Source organism: Daucus carota, chromosome 1 (genome assembly GCF_001625215.2).
Source record: "Daucus carota subsp. sativus chromosome 1, DH1 v3.0, whole genome shotgun sequence".
Taxonomy (NCBI): Eukaryota; Viridiplantae; Streptophyta; class Magnoliopsida; order Apiales; family Apiaceae; genus Daucus; species Daucus carota.
In genome coordinates, this window is record NC_030381.2 from 53,925,999 (window position 1) to 53,943,961 (window position 17,963).

Sequence of the window (17,963 nt, forward strand, 5' to 3'; positions counted from 1 at the left end):
AGAAATTTTTTGAGACATCTTATATTATGCAATTCAATAACAAAGATCGCTCCGCGGCAAATCCTATACTAAGCCACCCCAAATTTTAATATATATAATATATTATGTATAAATATATAGACTAAAAAATTATATAAATTTGTCATATATTTACATAAATTTAAACAAATTTATCCACTTATAATCTTATTAAATTATCATTTATATTTTTTAATAATTAATTTTAATTAGATTTCGAGTCATTTTCGAATTGACGAGTACAACAAGTCATGTTTGGGTTGAAATTTTCGACCCACTCCAGGTCAGGTTGACCTAAAAACAGTAAGACGACCCGATCCGAACCTTCGCCAGAAATTACCAATTACCATGCCTATTTGAAGTACATTGTGGCGCTCAGTAGCCAAAAGATTAATAAGGTAAGGATGTCAATAGACTGAACACAGAGTGAAAGGCTGTTAGGAATGTGCATATTGCCATTCTAATAATGAAGCTGTTGAAGCATTTGTACCCAAGTTCAGTTCGTAAGGCGAGGTACTATATAAAAACCAACAGAAAAGCTTCGAAATGTTTACCTGATTCAAGAATTCGGGTAAACTAACCCATGCTTGTAACAAAACAAAATTTTTTGACATTAATATACAAGTTGTACCCAATTACCCGCCTCTTTCTATGTAAAAATATATCTGTAACTACTCAAAGTTGAAATGCAGAATTTATAGGATCGTCACGGTTCTTCTGTTTACACACCGTGAGCCAGGTTGTAAAAATCTCTTTCTGCTCTTCTCAACGGCTTCAAGAGATGCATTAAATAAACCTTGTAGTTGACAAACATATACAGGTCTCATGTTGGTGGATGATCATCTTCTGGAGTTTGAGGTGGGATGGGTTTCCACCCAGGCTTCTCGTCCCAGTACATGTCATAGTATATGTGACCAGGTGTGTGGTTAGTCACGCAACACCATATGCCTGTGTACCTCTTCACACGGGCTCTGAATTTTTCCTCCGTCGTCTAATTAAGATATATTTATGTGAAGGATTAGTATATTACTTACTGTAAGGGCTGAATATGATATTCGGCTATTTACTTGGACAGCAACAAGAATATAAAAATAACATCATGAATAATTAGCTTGCCTTGTCAGAGAACCCGAGGAAGGCATCCTGCATGGATGAGAACTGGATGACTTTCATATCCTTGTACAAGGAGAATACTGCTTCAAACTGTGGAGAACAACCATGCATACTCAGAAGGGAAACCGGTTATTGAAGTTCATAAACAATATGATCAACAACGACAAGCAAGCCATCAGTTGTCAAGGTCAAATATACAAGATGATCATTAAAACGTGTAGTGCTGCTCCAAACAATGAGCATTCTCTAAATAATTTTCAAACATTAGTTGAAACTACGAGCACATTTGGTAATGCCTTTTTAGCCCGAGGCAGTGTTTGCTTGACCAATTTTCTGGAGTTAAAATTAATATATAACTTGGTTGATAAAAAAAATTATAATATTAATATTTTTTTACCTTTAGCTTGTAACTTAACGCAAGAAAAGCATTTTGAATTGTTGATTAATCGCTAGAGATGGTTTAACCACTAGTTCATTATCTGTTAGATTTTTCCCTTTGAATACACTATCTGAGAGTTATCAGTATTTATGAAATCTTTCCTATCTAACGGGACATACTAGATCAAATGACAAAGACACTAATAGCGTGTTATAAGCTATGTGGCCAAGAAAGGGGAATCAACTAAAACACAATTTACTGGATGGTAGAGTCGCAGAAACGCTTGTCGCTTGTTATAAATTTGCAAACACATCTTCTACAACACTTTCCCCGCAAAGATTGTGTTTTTTGTGCTTTTCTTGATAGTTAATAACGTGTCTTTCATTTTCTGTTGGTTTCATGACAGGGTATTTTGTCTTTCTGCTGCTCATTTAATACACCTAATAACAAATTAACAGTATGATTTACAAATGTACTATAAGTAAAACTTCGTTAATTTCAAATAATTAATGTACCTAGTATAGAAGCCAACAATACACTGGCTCCACAGAGATTAAATTCCCATGTTCTAAGAGGAAACTTGTTTAGCTGTTCCATACCGACACATAATTGTGATATTCTCTTCATCACTGATTGCCCTCACAGAGTCACAGTGGATAACGTTTTCCTAAAATCAACATTTTTCTTGTGCTTTTTAAAAAAGATAAAAGCCATTATTTTGTTTCATATATAATTTTAATCTCTTGAGAATTACCAACTCTGGTAGTCTGGGTAAAGACGTGGACTATCAAAGTTATATAGCCCGACATATTTAGTAAAGAATTTTATATTATTTCTTAATAATTGGAACAAGATCATTTTAAATCCCGGTGAAATTTGGAGTACCTTTTCTTCACTGCTTCTCTTAGGAAACTTTAGAACTCCCAGTGGACCTGTACTATTTGTTACTCCACAACCTTCTGTACCATCTTGACACAATTGTACATCAAGCCATGACTCTTTCACCTTAATATTTATCAGTGAAGAAAGATATCTTAATTAATGACCAAAAGCAAAAGTAGGATGACAATTTGACATAATTAAAATCTCGATGCTCATACCTGTGCAGGCATCAAAGAATTTTCAAAGAGGGAATACTCCCTGAACTTGATCTGCGGTCCAAATTCTATTTCAGGCAAGTCACGCAACATGACATTGACCTGCAATTAGGTACATATATGATGGAAAAATATGAATTTATAATCGAGAATGAAAGCAACATGAGAGGACTGGATTTACAAAGAGTTTGCTGATTTCGATCTTTCTTCTCAAGTCATGAAAGCTAGCAACATAGCAATCTAAGCTTTATAGAAAGTAGTAGTACCTCGAATACATGGTCCAAAGGGCATATAAAGGGCTGCCTTGTCACGGATCCCACCAAAACTCCAGGATGCGGAAACCATAACCTATCCAACCTGCACCATAGTGGAGGCATAACCTGAAATCACAAATGAAGTGAACAAAATCAGATAAGAATAAGGAATCCACTTCAACAATAGTTTCCAATCCTTGTAGAGTTTTCTTTATCTGATATGTAACCTGGGGCGGAGCCATTGAATGGCAAGAAGAGGTGGTGGAAATCAGTACACCAAGTTAGCTTATATGAAATCTAAGGAAGTAAACTAATATTAAATCCATCAAATAGTAAACTAATATTAAATCCATCAAATAGTAAAACATGAACTCAAAACAATAATTATTGTTAAACATTACATGTTTAGATTGATTCTTAATAAAATGTGGTTATTTTTTAAAACATGTGAATAAAAAAAAACTTTATGTGAAAAATATATTTTTTTAAAACTTGCTTATAGAAAGTGTTTGCTGTCTATCTAACGCGGTTAAAATTCACAATAGTGTATTAAAGTTATGATATAAAGGGGAAAACAGTTCTTTTATAGTATATTGAACTGCAGATTATAACTTCACAAAAAAAAAAAGTTATAATCAAATTTTTGAATAAGTTTTAGAAGTAAGTAATCAAATATTAGTCGAAGAACACCTAAATAAATTCACAAAATGAGCTAGTGGCTGCTGGACTGCTGAAGAATTTTTGGCCGACCAGCCTCCACACTATATGTAACAACTGATTTTCTCCCTTCCACCCTTAAACATAGCTCGGAGTCAGAACGTATGCTTACCAGTGTACGGTTCAACAATGAAGCAACAGCAAGCGCCGTCCTAATCTGTTTCATCTGATAAGATTCATGTATACATAGTATGTGTCACAATTAGCTATCAAAAAGAGAAGATAAACTATGATGAGAAAAAAGAAGAAATATAATTATGATAGAATGATGTAAGTAAACTCATACTTGATAGTTTATAAGGGTAAAGTGTGATTCAACAGTATGCTCTCCATCCAGTAATAAACTCTTTGGTATTGATGGTTTAAATGTTAAGAAACCTCCTGCATAAGAACAATGTAACTAGACTTAAACAGCGTCATTGATCAATTAGCTAATCTATATGATTCGCCTGTACACAAATGCTTATAAGTGAGCATGAATAATTATCTCGTGTAATAAAAGAGAAACAGCCCACTTCTAAGTCGGAAACACTGCCTAGAGGGTGAGAATGTGTTCTATAGTGATGGTAGGTCATTACTTCAGATCCATCACAATTCAAACCAGAATTCATGAGCAGTTTACAGAACAAGCACTTGCTCACTAGTAAGTGCAGATAATTTTCGAAGGTTGTAAATCTTCCTTAAAAATTCTAATTTATTACTTTGAAATTCTTAAGCCTATAGGATAATTCCGCAACTCAATCATGCAAAACAGTATACATATATCTGTTTTGTTACTTTCAAATTCTTAGGCTTAGTATCAACTATGATCTCCTACTTAATCATGCAATACCGTATACCTTTATCATTACAATCGTTCAAATATCAAGCTTGAAGCATTTATTGGCCTATATATCAAATGTTGGTTGCTGTCACAGTTTATCTTGATTCATCATTATAATTTGGAATTCATGTGTGCAGAAATATATTTATAAATGTGTTATCAAAAATTTAAGGATGAACAACCTGGGGGGTCATAGTATTCAGGTGGATCATAGAAAGCCATTGCTTCTCGTATTCGGTGACGTTTTCCTTCTGTTCCTGCATACTGAAATGTAGTGTGTACAGCATATGGTTCCAATCTGAATTGTTGATACATGGCCTGCCAATGCAAACAAGTGTTGATGATTGTTTAAGTATAACAACTACAAGTTTTATACAAGCTCTTGATAGCATTAATTGCCAATATTATCAGCAGCAAGAAAATGAGCTTGATCTCAAGTGTGCACATTTTCTAAGAGACATATTCAAAAATAAATAAAATCATGTTATAATTACCTGAACAAAGTAAGTATGCCCACTGCAGAAAATACTTGCTGGCAGGATACCTAGCTTTAGGTTACCATCATATGCATATACAAGTCCACTTTCCTCATCAACAGATGGTCCCAATTGCCTGCGTACGATATCATTAAAACCATTTTGATCCCAAATCTTATCATCAGCCAAAAGCATGTCTTTCCACTCTTTCGCCAATTTCTTAGCAGAATCTGTTGGACGCCAGTGGAAAATTCCAATGTTGTAGGCAGCGCCAACTATCCAAGGGGAAAATAAAAGCTTATATCAGGATAAGTGGCTAGATTTAACTTTAAAAATCAACTTCCGAAAAATTACAAATAATAAATTATAGTTGGTTCCATCAAGAGGTCATAAGGTATGATAAAAAAAAAAAACCATGTTACCAAATACAGAATTATGAACAGGACCCAGAAATACCAGAGATTTCTGAGTTCACTGTGCATAGAATTTGTCATATGTTTCATATCACTGTTCTGTAACAACTTTGAAACTTATTTATATGTTTAATTTGTCATTACTTGGAGAAAGACATTTTATGGTCAATTAGAGAAACAGAGATTTTCCTGTATCTGACTCAGCATCTAACCTAGTCTTTCTGATAGGAAATAGAACAAACTGGATATTTTCTTCTAAAAGAAATCTATGCAAGCACTTTAAAAGGAAGGAGTAAGATATTAATGTTCAAGATTGTGCAAGGAGAGGCAGAAAGGCAGTTTTTTACCAAAATTCCCAAGCATGTGATGTATAACTACTTGCTGCTTGACAAAACACTTGCAAACAAGGAACAATAAAATTAATAAAGGAGCAACCTTCTTATCATGTGAAATAATTATAAGAGGCGGAAGAAGGTTTCCGTAATGCAATATATAATGATATAAGCAAGTGCAATCAATTCATTACAGCAGAAATCTTCTAATCTTCAAATGGATTTGAACAGCAAAATACTTATCATAAAATACATATATATCCGCCAAAAAAAAGGTTAAATGCCTGATAATAAATACTGGTTGAAATACCAGGGTGATATGTGTATACTCCCTCTGTCCCTTTTTACATGTACTTTTGAATTTTTGTACGTAATATAAGATGGATAAAAAGGATACTTCCGTTTACTATTTTTTAAATTATCTTTTCGTGAATAAAAATTTGCAGTTTATATTTTTATTCAGAAAAAGAAAATTCAAAAAATAATAACCGGAAGTATCTTTTTTATGCACCTTAAATTATGTGTAGAAGTCAAAGAGACGTGTAAAGGGGAAAGAGGAAGTACAAATTTGACATAACAACAAATGCTTAAAACTTTCTATCAAGTTACAGTGCTTGTTGCTATAAGCTCCACAGACCTATATTTGAAACGAAACTTATTGTGATACCATATATGCATGATAGTTGTGTTTACTCTTTACAAAACTGCTCCTCACGTGCACTAATACAGTTGCTTTAATAAGCTGCAGTAAATTGAGATATGAGAGTATGCAAGCTATCACACCTGCAGAAAACAGAGATGATTGTTAAAATATTATACCTTGTTGCCATATGTCCAACCTGTCATCAACAACTGTTGGCACAACTTGATCAGATGATGTCAAGACATCAGCTTCAGGGTAACGTGCAAGATAGGGAAGCGGATTCTGAAAAAAGCACATACATTTTGATTTAAGAATGATAGGGAATTATAGGGGTACTAGAAATTAATTGATTTGACAAAAATAGATGCAAGGAATAAGCAAGCACATCGCATCAACAAAGAACACTTTGTAGGTTGAGGTAATAAAGATTTTACTGAGAGTTTATAAAAAGAGCTATAACAAAATGAACCTAAAAGTAAATATTAAGAAGAGCCATAACAAAGGACTGAAGAAAGATAAAAGGATGTAAATAGGTAGAAGCAAATTCATCACCAAATAAATTGCGGATTTTCTAGCTACAGAGTTTTTAAAGCACAATAATCAAAAACTACAGTTGCCAATCATATCCATATGGCATTTGACAAAGTCTGTTGCTTGCAGTTTTTTGTTTGCTTAAGATCTCTTTGTAAAAAGGGTGTCACTTAGTATGTCCAATTAAGGCCTTCTCCTAACACCTTAAGCTTTGGGAGAGTTGTTTACTTAACATCACTAAAACAATAACAACAAAATGAAAAATTTGCATTATTATTTTAACTAGTAAAGATTTACAAGTTAATGTTATAGTGGACTGCCTTAGATGGTAAAAGAATGCAGATTAAGCACGACATATGTAATCGCTGAAAGAATTGCTTTATATGTGGAAGTATAATCCTTGAGAGATAGCATGAAGGAGGCACCTTAAGCCAAACCATGTCTGTATCACACATCAGTAGTTCATATCCATATGGTAGGACGGCGTCTATCAAAATAACTTTTTCTCTTCCCATTTTATGAAATGCTTTTGAGCCCCATCCAACGTCTACTGTGCTCATGTGGCTACCCATATCAAAAACTGGAACACCTTTCCAATACAAAGCCTCTAATAGTTTTGTGTCCATTGCTCCTATCGAACAATTCAATTCAATTATTGTATGGCAATATGAAATAAATTAATCTTTCTGAAATACAAGAACTAATATAATTCTGACATAAATACTTACCAACAAGAATATTATCAACATGTAAATCTGTTAAATGTTTAACCCAGGTCAGAATAAAATCCATAAAAGCGTAGTTACCAAAGGTCACTACTATTACATTATCTTTCACCCTTTTCTCTACCAACTCTTTTGTCAGTTTAAAATACTCCAGTGGTGGCATCTTGGAACCAGAAGGGGGTACCTCCATAAGAGGTCTTGACATATTTTTTACAGGTTGAGGCTTGGGTTCCAACATTTTGCCTCCTGTTGTTCGGTATGATGCATTGATATTATGATCTAAGAGGGGAGAACCTGCAAAAAGCAATGTGATATACAAATGAGAGCGAAGATGCGGAAAATAAAAATGAAGAGCAGGAAGGGGAGTGCGCTTGTCGACACTGCAAAAGTAAACCAGAGAAAATACTGGTTTTAACTTATTTGTAGTATTAAAAAGGAACTTGAACAAAGTTGTATCTTTATTAAAAATGTATGGAGAAGTCTTCATAAAGAGGAAAATATGATGTTGCCTCCTAGAATCTTACTACATCACAAGGTGTTAATAATGGTATCTAAAAAAATAACGACGATATATATATAGCAATAAATAAACAAAATAAAAATGAAGTCTTATGTCAACAGCATTTACTTAGTCTTTTGCAATACTAACGACCAAGAGCCAAGTACAATGGTTAGTCATAAGACCAGTACTACAAGTTTCTATAACTTCTAGGTGGAAGCAAGTGTCCACAATGGCAGAAATTTCTTACAGTTAACAAGCTTAAGATAAATCAGTGTCCAATAATTGAACTTTGTGTTCAACTTATCGGAAGTTCCTCATTCCAAGAATACAACAAAAATTGCAGAAATATGACAGCTCAATCATACATCTCAACACAAAATTCAATGCAAAGCAACGCTGAAATTATATTTATTAAATTCCAACATGCATTTGACAATGTAAACCCAAGGCAATAACAAAATGTCCAAATAAATGCCAAAATTAATACCTCCATATCATCTCTAATAAATTCAGACAATGCTCACACTACATTATACTCAAGGAGTAACCTCAATTTATCCACCACTACATCTTTATATCACCTCGACTTTTCCTTGTAGAATTTCCACTATAGTATTTACTTTTAGAAAAAGAAGTATCTTCTTCGAAAACAAAAAAAATTGATCACACACAAAATGAGATACATTTCTATATCATCCCGAATTTTCCTAATGGAATGTCCACCAAAGTATTTTCTTCAAAAAAAAAAAAAAGAATGTATCTACTTCAACAACAAAAAAATATCATGATCACAACAATACTAGATACATTGTACATCACACCTAATTTTCCTAGCAGAATTTCCACTAAAGTATTCACTGCTGCAAAACAAATGTATCTACTTGAACAACATGAAATCACAGCATGATCACACACAATATGAGAGATACATAGTATGTCACTCCAAATTCTCCTAGTAGAATTTCCACTAAAGTATACACTTCAGAAAAAAATAATGTATCTACCTCACCAACAAAAAATTAGCATGATCAGACACAATACGAGATACATCGTATATCACTCCAAATTCTCCTACTAAAATTTCTGCTAAAGTATGTACTTCGGACAAAAAAAATGTACCTACTTCAACAAAAAATCAGCATAATCACACACAATACGAGATTTCAAATATGCACAAAAATTTAATCCAATATACCAGACTAATGCCGTATAATACCACATTGATGAAGAACGCATTAAACATATACCCACACATACACACAGCAGAAAGAAAACACATACTGTTAGCAGGAGGTGAGGACTGCCAGATAGTTGTAGAATTAGGAGAATAAATAGCAGAAAAAACATAGAAAGAAGAGACTATAATGCCAATAATAACAGTCCCATAGATGGTTAAAAACAGTGGCTTTGAATTTGCAACTTCTTGAAATGGATTGTTCCAAGCCATTTCTCGAAAATCCCACAAAAATCTGCTTGTGGGTCTGTCAAAGATCACAACTTTTTGCCATAATCATCATCAATATGTGATTATAACAGATGGGTCATCAAGATTTTGAGTTTAATTTGGGGGTTTTAGTGTTGGCTGTGATTTGAGTTGGTAAAGTCAATACTAGGCTGTTAGAGCTGGGGAATATGGATCTGTCAATAATTATTGGATTTTTTAGAATCAAAAATAATATTATTTTCCTGAGAGCATGAATTAAAAATAACATTACTAATTTCAGTTCGAAAATAAAAGATTACCGACTCTTTTGTTTGTTTGTTTTTGTGATTTTCTTCTTGTTTTTGATTTAGAAAACAAGTATTTGTGTTTTGTAGTTGTTGGATAAAATTATTTCTCAACCGTAACTTAGAAAGAATTAAATTAATAATGAAAATTTTTAAAACATCCAAATAATAATTGAGTCGGACAAATATAAATGGACCATACCACTAATTTTTCGGGTTTTATATCAAACTGGCCACCCATTTCGTCAAAAAATCTCACTTGACCCACCGAAAAAATTTCGGACTCATTTAAGCCACTATAAACCAAATGTATATCATTTTACCCACTTCATTATTCATACCATTTTACTTAATTATTTATAAAAAAATTAACCGTTTATTTTTTTACTACAAAACCATTTCGAGTACTTTCATAATAGTTCCTGGTATTTATTAAAATAATTTGGGAATTTCTAAAGCAACATAGCCATGTAGTTAAACAAAATATATAGTTATAGATATAGTTATATGATCATCCTAGCTATGTTGCTTTAGGAATTCCTAAATTATTTTGATAAATACGAGGGACTATTATCAAAGTACTCGAAGTGGTTTTGCAGTAAAAAAACAAACGGTTGATTTTTTATAAATATTTAAGTAAAGAGCTATGAATAGTGATGATATATATTTTGTTTATAGTGGCTTACATGAGTCCGAAATTTTTTGGGTGGGTCATGTGAGATTTTTTGACGAAATGGGTGGGCAGTTTGATATAAAACCCCTAATTTTTCTAATCCTAATCTTTTATGAGAATATAATCAAGCGATTTGTCAAAAGTGATATATGTATATTTATTGTCTTCATCCGGCGAATTAAGCTGTTATTACAATCTCATATAGAACTTTATCACTAAATCAAATATTTGAAAATCTGGCAAATAACACGTGAAATAGTAATGTCCGAGTCACTGACTCGCATAATTGATTGTGATATAAATTAAAAATTCTTATTTACAATAATGGAATATTAAAGATCTTTTTTCTTATAGTGGAACTTTAAGTTAATTGTTAAAGTAAAACGTGTTAAGTATTGAATAAAATATTCATTATATCCAAATATATTAAATGAGTTATTTATTGTAAACATATTTGAAAATTTGAATCGAAGTACATCACTTGTCAATGACTAAATCGGCACAAGATTATAATTTTTTAATGACTAAATTGCTAAGATTTTTCATTTTATCAACTATGTTAAGTCATATTCGTAAATCATTATTATATCTCATAAGTTATAAATTATTTAAATATTAGCTTAATGACCTTTTTAACCCTCGAATTTTGGATGGATGTTCTGATGCGGCCTCGACATTTAAAGTCATTCGATTTAACCCTTAAAGTTTCATTATTGTGCATTTTAATCCTTTTTTCAAATAACGGTATATAACGGATTGTAAACTTGACAATTCATATGCAGAGTAAAGTTTGGGCGTACCTTTTAACCCTTAAAGAATACATCTCGTTGCTTTTAACCCCTAAAGAATACATTAAAATACATTAAATGTTCCTTTTAACCCTCGATGATTAATGCCCCTTTTAACCCTCACGTGTGAAATGTCAATTTTGTCCATCGCGTTATATACTGGTATACGCCATAAGGGCTAAAAGTACCATCAGAAAACTTGGAGGGTTGAATCGAACGACTTTATACATGGAAGCCGCATCGGGACATTTATCCAAATCTCGAGTGCTAAAAGGTCATTAAGTCTAAAATATTTTGATAATATAACTTCTAAGTATTGTTTATAATTTTAAACTTATAAATTATTGTTTTTTCCTTCTTAAATATTAACTTGTTCAATATAAAAATTTTATAAATTTAAATTTGTAATTTCTGAATTTAAAAGCACATATTATAATCAAGTTGCATTTTAAAATTCTAATAACTAAAGGTTTATACTCGTTTTTTTAATCTTTTCCACTAGAAAATGGTGTGATGACTGATGCATGTCGGTATGGTCCAGCCGCCACCCGGGTTCGAATCCTGGCTGCGGGATTTACTTTTTACCTCTTGAGTCTTTTCTCTCCGTATATTGCACGTTCAGTTCTCTCTTCCACATTCAAACTCTCATCATATGAATATGAAGCACACTGTACACTCCTATGTTTTTGGTTTCAATTTTCATTGCATAAAATTTTGAAAGTAATTAATCTTATCTATCTGCATATAATAAGCAGCTTTATTTAAGTGATCACTTGCCATCCTTTCCCTTTCTGAACATGCTGCTGAAATAAAAACAACAATGATTTAGTCAAGGATGATTATTAAAAAAGGTAGTCCCCCTTAAGTTATTAACACTTGTTAGGCTCAAGTAATTCCAGCAAAGTAATTACAGGATTGCATAGTGATGACCAAGAACAATCTTAAGAGTATTTGACCGGACTTATCCTCATAAAATCTTAACTTTGTTCCTATGTTTCATCCAATTTTTTATATCACGAAACAGTCTTCGAAAAAAATCCATATAATAATATGAAAGAATAAGATAAAGAGATAAAATGATAAAAACAACTAATATTTAGCTTATCAATCTAAAAAAGAGAAAGAAAGTAACTACTTAGTTTTTATATTTTAAAAAGTTACTATTTTTTTTAGAAAAACTAAAATAAAAAAATTGATCAAGACATCTAGAAAAATTCAAAAAAGATAAATTAATTAATAATATCCATCTCACTGAAATTAATAAATTAATGAAACTATATATTATATAAAAATAAATGGGACGGAACGAGTACATAGACGGACACCAAATAATTGATGTGATATAATAAAAACACGTGGGAGATGCTGCTCTCTTTTCTTGAATGCTTGATTGAATCTATGTTCGTTTTGTAGATGAGTCTTGGCAATGTAACAATTTTTCTCAAAGGATTAGACAAGTGATGAGATGACCTGTCTGGCTGTCTCTTAGATATGCTTAGCTTTCATCAAAGTTTGCTCACTTTGAAACACCGTTTTTTCAACTTGAGCTGCGTACACGACCACGTGAAAGTGTTATCGATCATAGTTGAATTTTGGACAAATTTTTATCCATATTCTTGACACGCACCTAATGAGCCCATACTAAAAAAAAAAATGAAATTCTATATTCATAATTTGTAACACATCTCCATAATCGCACAAATTCATAATAGGAATTAATAAATTGACTTACTGATTCAGAATTTATTAAAAATTTATGAGAAATTATTCGCTAAATCGGATATTTCCGTCAAGTCGGGATGTAATCAATGAATCAATAAAAATATTTTTTAAAAATTAATCGAAAAGAATTAATTAAATCAAAGATCTTTAAAATACTGACGTTCTCAACACCTGAGGTGTGTGTGTATATATATATATATTTGAAATTAATGCGGTTTTTTTAATAATTTTTTATACTTTAAAGAAGTAAAAAATAAAATTTTATAAACAAATAGGCCGTGTTACTCTATATGTAATAGAAATATTCATTTTATAATTTTTATTTTTAAGTTGTAAAAAATATTAAAAAATTATAATCGACAATCACTTGCATCTGTTTGATTTGATTTTGATAATATCGTAGTCTTCATTTGATATTTAAGAGATACGAACTATTCAAATAAAACAAAATCTCAATGTTAGGATATCTTTGTGATAGTGACAACACTTTTTCAAATCAAGCCAAGAGTTGTACATTTACTTCTTTTTATTTATATATAAATATAATATTTGTTTTTATTAAATTTCTCATAAATTAGACGACACGTTGGTCACATATGGGTGACAAGTGTGCTCCTATATTAAATTTAAATCTCAAAAGTCAATCAATAAAAGAAAAGGGTGGAGAGATCTTTCATCAACCAACTACAAATTTTAATTTTAATTATTATGCCACTTCATTAGATGCATAAATAATTAAAAGTCAGCTAGTTCATTATGATTTATAAGTATTATTTGCCATGAATAGTCAAAATAATAACAAAGGGAGAAGAACATGTAAAGGCATTGAGATTAGTTTATTTTTTGTTAAGTCTTCTTTGATTTGCTTGTTATGTTTAAGTAATGAGGTAATGAGGTTAGCAGGGTTGTATAATTTATTGATAAATGGTTAATGCCTATTTAGGGATTCTTTGACTAGTCAAGTACCAAAATTTTGAATATTTTATGTCCGATTATTAGTTACAAGGTCGAAAAATTAAACTGAACTTAAAAATTTGTAAATTATTTGATCTCCGACTCAGTTTGGTAAATTTGGGTAAAATAATTCAATTATTTTTATCAAAAAGCGCAGAATAAAATGTTTTATTAATCTTAATTTTCGGTCATAGATCTCAAATGCAATGACGGATAACAACAAGTTGTGAAGGATATAATGAAATCTTTTTATAACTTAATTCCGGTGCACCGAGAAATCATGATTTCGGAATAATAAAGAAATAAATTTTGGAGGTCGTAAAATATCTCAAAATTATCAAAACCGCCGCAAGTATTTTAGAAGGCATACCAAACACAAGCGCAAAAAAATTTTATGAAGGTGTTCGATTTGGCTCAAAATTAGTATATTATAAACACTTGTACTTTCTCTTGTCAAGTAAGATTTATGTGCGGAAATTTTTTTTCATGATATTCAATTTGGCTAAGAATTAGTTTATTAGTTACATGTGCTTCCTCTTGTGACATGTTACACTAAACACCATCGAAAATTAATACAAAAACTCGAAACATCCTTAAATTAAGGTGTAAAAACCACTTCATTACATGCCTTGCGGACTTTTTACATAATAAAAGCAATTATAAATACAATAAAACCTACAAAGAAAAACCAGCTAACTCTATGATACAAATTTTGGAATTACAGATGTTAGATAAGATAAACTAAAAATAATGTAAAAAATGTTGCTAGTTATCTGTCCCTTGATTCCTGTTGCATGGGAGGTGGATTCTTGTATTTACAACTTGCTTCTCCCAGCTTCTCTTTCTGTAAAATAATTGTCAAAATAACTATTTTATGTCAAAATTTTCTTGTGATTTGTGTCTTTTTTGACCTTCTTCAAGGGTGCTGATGGATTGGATTTATGGTATCTTTCTTTCTTATCCAATCTTTTTCTCTTTGTTGGAACAAGAGTAGTTTTAGAAGCTTGTAGGCTCTGCTGACTGCTCTGTCCCTGACTCTGGCCCAGGCTCTGAATCGACTTATAAGTTACTTATAAGATAAGCGAGACGGGTCGGGATCTACTTGAGGGAGAATCTGATGGGCAAACCATTCTGGGGAAGAGCAAAGGGAGCATACTGGATTCCAGTTTGTGGGCCCATCACAGACCACCTGCAAAGATCAGACATCATCAGAATCCAACATTAAACTTACTATAACTAGAAACTTTTTACTTTTTACAGCAACTGAAGTGATGATCTAAGAGTAGGTATAGTAGTACTGCAAGGTTGTTCAAAATTTGTTAAAAATTTATGAAACCTACCTATATTTTGTGGTCATATGATGTACAAGTACTAAAATCTCCGTTTTGGCCAGCTCATTTCCTGGACAAGCATGGGTCCCATTGCCAAATGGCATGAAAGTATTGGGTTTTGGGGAAACCTGCCAAATCAGGAAAAAAGATTGAATTTCAGATCATGGGAGATTCATCAAATAATAATAATCTATCAATCATGATTTTAGATATTTCTTTGACTTTTTACCTCAAATCTTGAAGGATCAAATTTCTCAGGCTCTGAATAATTCTCAGGGCTGTGGTGAATATGTCTAAACAGAGGCAATACTTTCCACCCCTTTGGTATTGAATATCCTGCAAGATAAACAAAAAAACCAACATGTCAGTTCAAATGACCTTGGCACAAATTTCAAGAAAATTTACACCTCTCTTGGTCTGACGGTATCCCTCGCTCCTGCAATACTAGGTCGAGGGACCGAACGTGTGTGTGAGTGTGTTTAATTATGTTAAAAGAATCGCGCAACTGACCTTCAAATTCAACATCCTCAACAGCTTCTCTGAAGGTAAAAGATAGGATTGAAGCCACTCTAAGTGTTTCTTGAATAACCCTTGAAGTTATTGGCATTTTCTTGGTATCTGCCCAAGAAAGATCCTTTTTTTCACCTGACTCCTCTTTAGTCCTCATTATTGCTTCTTGCTCTTCCTGTAAAAATTCACACACTTTTAAGTCCTTGAAATCATCACTAATATTAATCATATTTTTTTTAAAAAAAAACAGAGTTTTGCAGAGTAAAATATGGGTATTGTAGAACTTACTGTGACAGCTTGAAGAACACTTGGATTTTCAGCTAAGTACTTGACAATCCAGGTTAAGGCACTGGCAGTTGTGTCACGGGCCGCGAAAATAACACCAATCATGTTATCTGCTATTTGTTCATCAGTAAGGCCTTCTTTGTCACCCATGAAAGATCCAAGTAAATCATTGTAATCTTGCTTTGTTTCTCTTCTGAATGAGATGATTTTCGCGATAATCTGAGCTAATTCTTGTCTAGCTTTCATTGCTTTGTGGAAGAGTGTTCCTGGCAGATTAATAGGCATGGAATTGTACCCTTTTTCCAGATTGTAGTAACACTTCTTGAGGTCTTCTCTGTAGTGAATCCCATCCTTTCCAAAAATAGAAAGTAATGCCACATTGAATGTGTACTGCAATGGGAGCAAAATTAAGACATTTTAATTAGTACTCAATAATCCAAATGTCGTAAAATCGCATAAATCATTGTTGAAATTCCTGCTGTACTAATGTTCTAGTTAACCACTTACTGTTTTCATTTCTTGGAAGGTGTTGATTAGGCCACCTTCCCAGGACTTAAGAGACTCGGTAGCTAGGGACTCGATATCCGGGATTACGTTCTTGACTGAATCAGGCATGAATGCACGAAGAACAAGCTTCCTCAATTTGGCATGGTAAGGTCCTTGGTGAAAGAAAATGGCTTGTTTTCCTAACATCCTCTCTTTACTAGCTGGAAATGTTGGTTTGAATAGATGAGATTTTGTTACTAGTACAAGTTTTGCAGCTGCAGGGCTTGAAATCATGACACAAGGACATCCCAATATGTGAGTCTTGAATATTGACCCAAACCTGTCAAAACAACAAGATTCTAGTTAAAATCAGCTCTCGGCCCGTGTAACGAGTATTTAAATTTCTGTAACCGACTATCATCGATAAACAAGAATATTTTGGACTCATCATGTAACAAGTCATGAGTACTTAAATTTCCACAACTGACTATCGTCATATTAAAATTCTAACTAAAATATGTCGTTGGACTCGTCATGAGTACTTAAATTTCCGTAACTGACTGTCGTCAGATTGAAAAAAAAAGCTTCTGGGTTTTTCGAGCTTTCGAGAAACTTACTTCTTGATTTTGGAGGCAAAGAAAACATTAGGGTCTTGTGAGTAAAGTTGGAAGGTCTCTCCAATATAAGGCCATCCCATGGTGCCCGGAGGGAGAGCCAATTTTCGGTGGCCGGAAGGGAAGACCTTGAGCAGAATTTTCACAAGAGCTAGCGAAGAAACCATGAAAATGAATATGTAAAACATGGTGGTTGAAATGAACTCCATGTTTGTTTGTAAGTGTGATGTATGAAGAGTGTTGGTTTGGAGAGTGTTGCGGAAAACAAGTGAAGAAAGGGAGGATATATATAAGGAAGGGAGTATAGAGAAGAGCTAGGGAGGCTCCGAGTCATACAGCTCAGTGCACACACACGGAATCTCCCTCCAGCTAATACTTGAAGTATATATTTTTTTTTCTTTATAGAAAGAGAGCTACGTGTGTGAGTTAGAGTAGTTACTAGTTAGTACAAAAATACATAAATTACTAGTTTAGCAGGAATCGAACTCATAACTGAGTGCGTATAAACTCTTCGATATTTTTAATAATATATTTTGAATTTTTTGATAATTTACTCATATATAAGTGAAAATAATGAAAAATAATTATAACATTATGGCTGATATATTTTTCAAGATTGATAATCTATAAATTTTCTGATTTATTTTAAAAATGAATTTCGAATATTTTGAACATGTACTAATACACGAATTACGAAAATCGAAAAAATAAGTACGAAGATAATTTAGCGAGACTCAAACTCATATCTGATTGGGGATAAACTCTTCGATATCTTAAAAAATGAATTTTGAATTTTTCTAATAATCTATTAATATATGTGACAATTATTGAAAATAAATACGAAAACAC

General features: G+C 32.4%; 2 protein-coding genes across 2 annotated transcripts; both read right to left on the reverse strand.

The window, feature by feature from the left end:
• Positions 1–513: 513 nt before the first annotated feature.
• Positions 514–9,669, reverse strand: LOC108205165 (arabinosyltransferase XEG113). Its single transcript, XM_017374984.2, has 13 exons — positions 9,305–9,669; positions 7,525–7,815; positions 7,222–7,427; positions 6,442–6,547; positions 4,896–5,152; positions 4,584–4,719; positions 3,865–3,959; positions 3,691–3,744; positions 2,874–2,987; positions 2,611–2,709; positions 2,396–2,515; positions 1,135–1,221; positions 514–1,009 (listed from the first exon to the last, which is right to left on the reverse strand). The coding sequence occupies exons 1-13, from the start codon at positions 9,468–9,470 to the stop codon at positions 842–844; spliced, it is 1,899 nt and encodes a 632-aa protein (XP_017230473.1). The 5' UTR covers positions 9,471–9,669; the 3' UTR covers positions 514–841.
• Positions 9,670–14,457: 4,788 nt separating this feature from the next.
• On the reverse strand, positions 14,458–17,466 carry LOC108200176 (abscisic acid 8'-hydroxylase CYP707A2). The gene is made up of 7 exons (XM_017368264.2): positions 17,118–17,466; positions 16,522–16,840; positions 16,018–16,404; positions 15,730–15,904; positions 15,449–15,555; positions 15,229–15,347; positions 14,458–15,077 (listed from the first exon to the last, which is right to left on the reverse strand). The coding sequence occupies exons 1-7, from the start codon at positions 17,321–17,323 to the stop codon at positions 14,987–14,989; spliced, it is 1,404 nt and encodes a 467-aa protein (XP_017223753.1). The 5' UTR covers positions 17,324–17,466; the 3' UTR covers positions 14,458–14,986.
• Positions 17,467–17,963: the final 497 nt, after the last annotated feature.

What these genes read in the sequence shown, in the direction of transcription:
- LOC108200176 (XM_017368264.2), bottom strand. Translation starts at nt 17,323, where the DNA reads ATGGAGTTCATTTCAACCACCATGTTTTACATATTCATTTTCATGGTT. An exon ending in TTTGCCTCCAAAATCAAGAA is followed by an intron (nt 16,841 to 17,117) that starts GTAAGTTTCTCG and finishes TTGTTTTGACAG; the next exon opens with GTTTGGGTCAATATTCAAGA. An exon ending in TGAGGATGTTGAATTTGAAG is followed by an intron (nt 15,556 to 15,729) that starts GTCAGTTGCGCG and finishes TTTATCTTGCAG; the next exon opens with GATATTCAATACCAAAGGGG.
- LOC108205165 (XM_017374984.2), bottom strand. Translation starts at nt 9,470, where the DNA reads ATGGCTTGGAACAATCCATTTCAAGAAGTTGCAAATTCAAAGCCACTG. An exon ending in CATTGTTGAACCGTACACTG is followed by an intron (nt 2,988 to 3,690) that starts GTAAGCATACGT and finishes TTGTGATTTCAG; the next exon opens with GTTATGCCTCCACTATGGTG. An exon ending in CTTTGGACCATGTATTCGAG is followed by an intron (nt 2,710 to 2,873) that starts GTACTACTACTT and finishes ACCTAATTGCAG; the next exon opens with GTCAATGTCATGTTGCGTGA.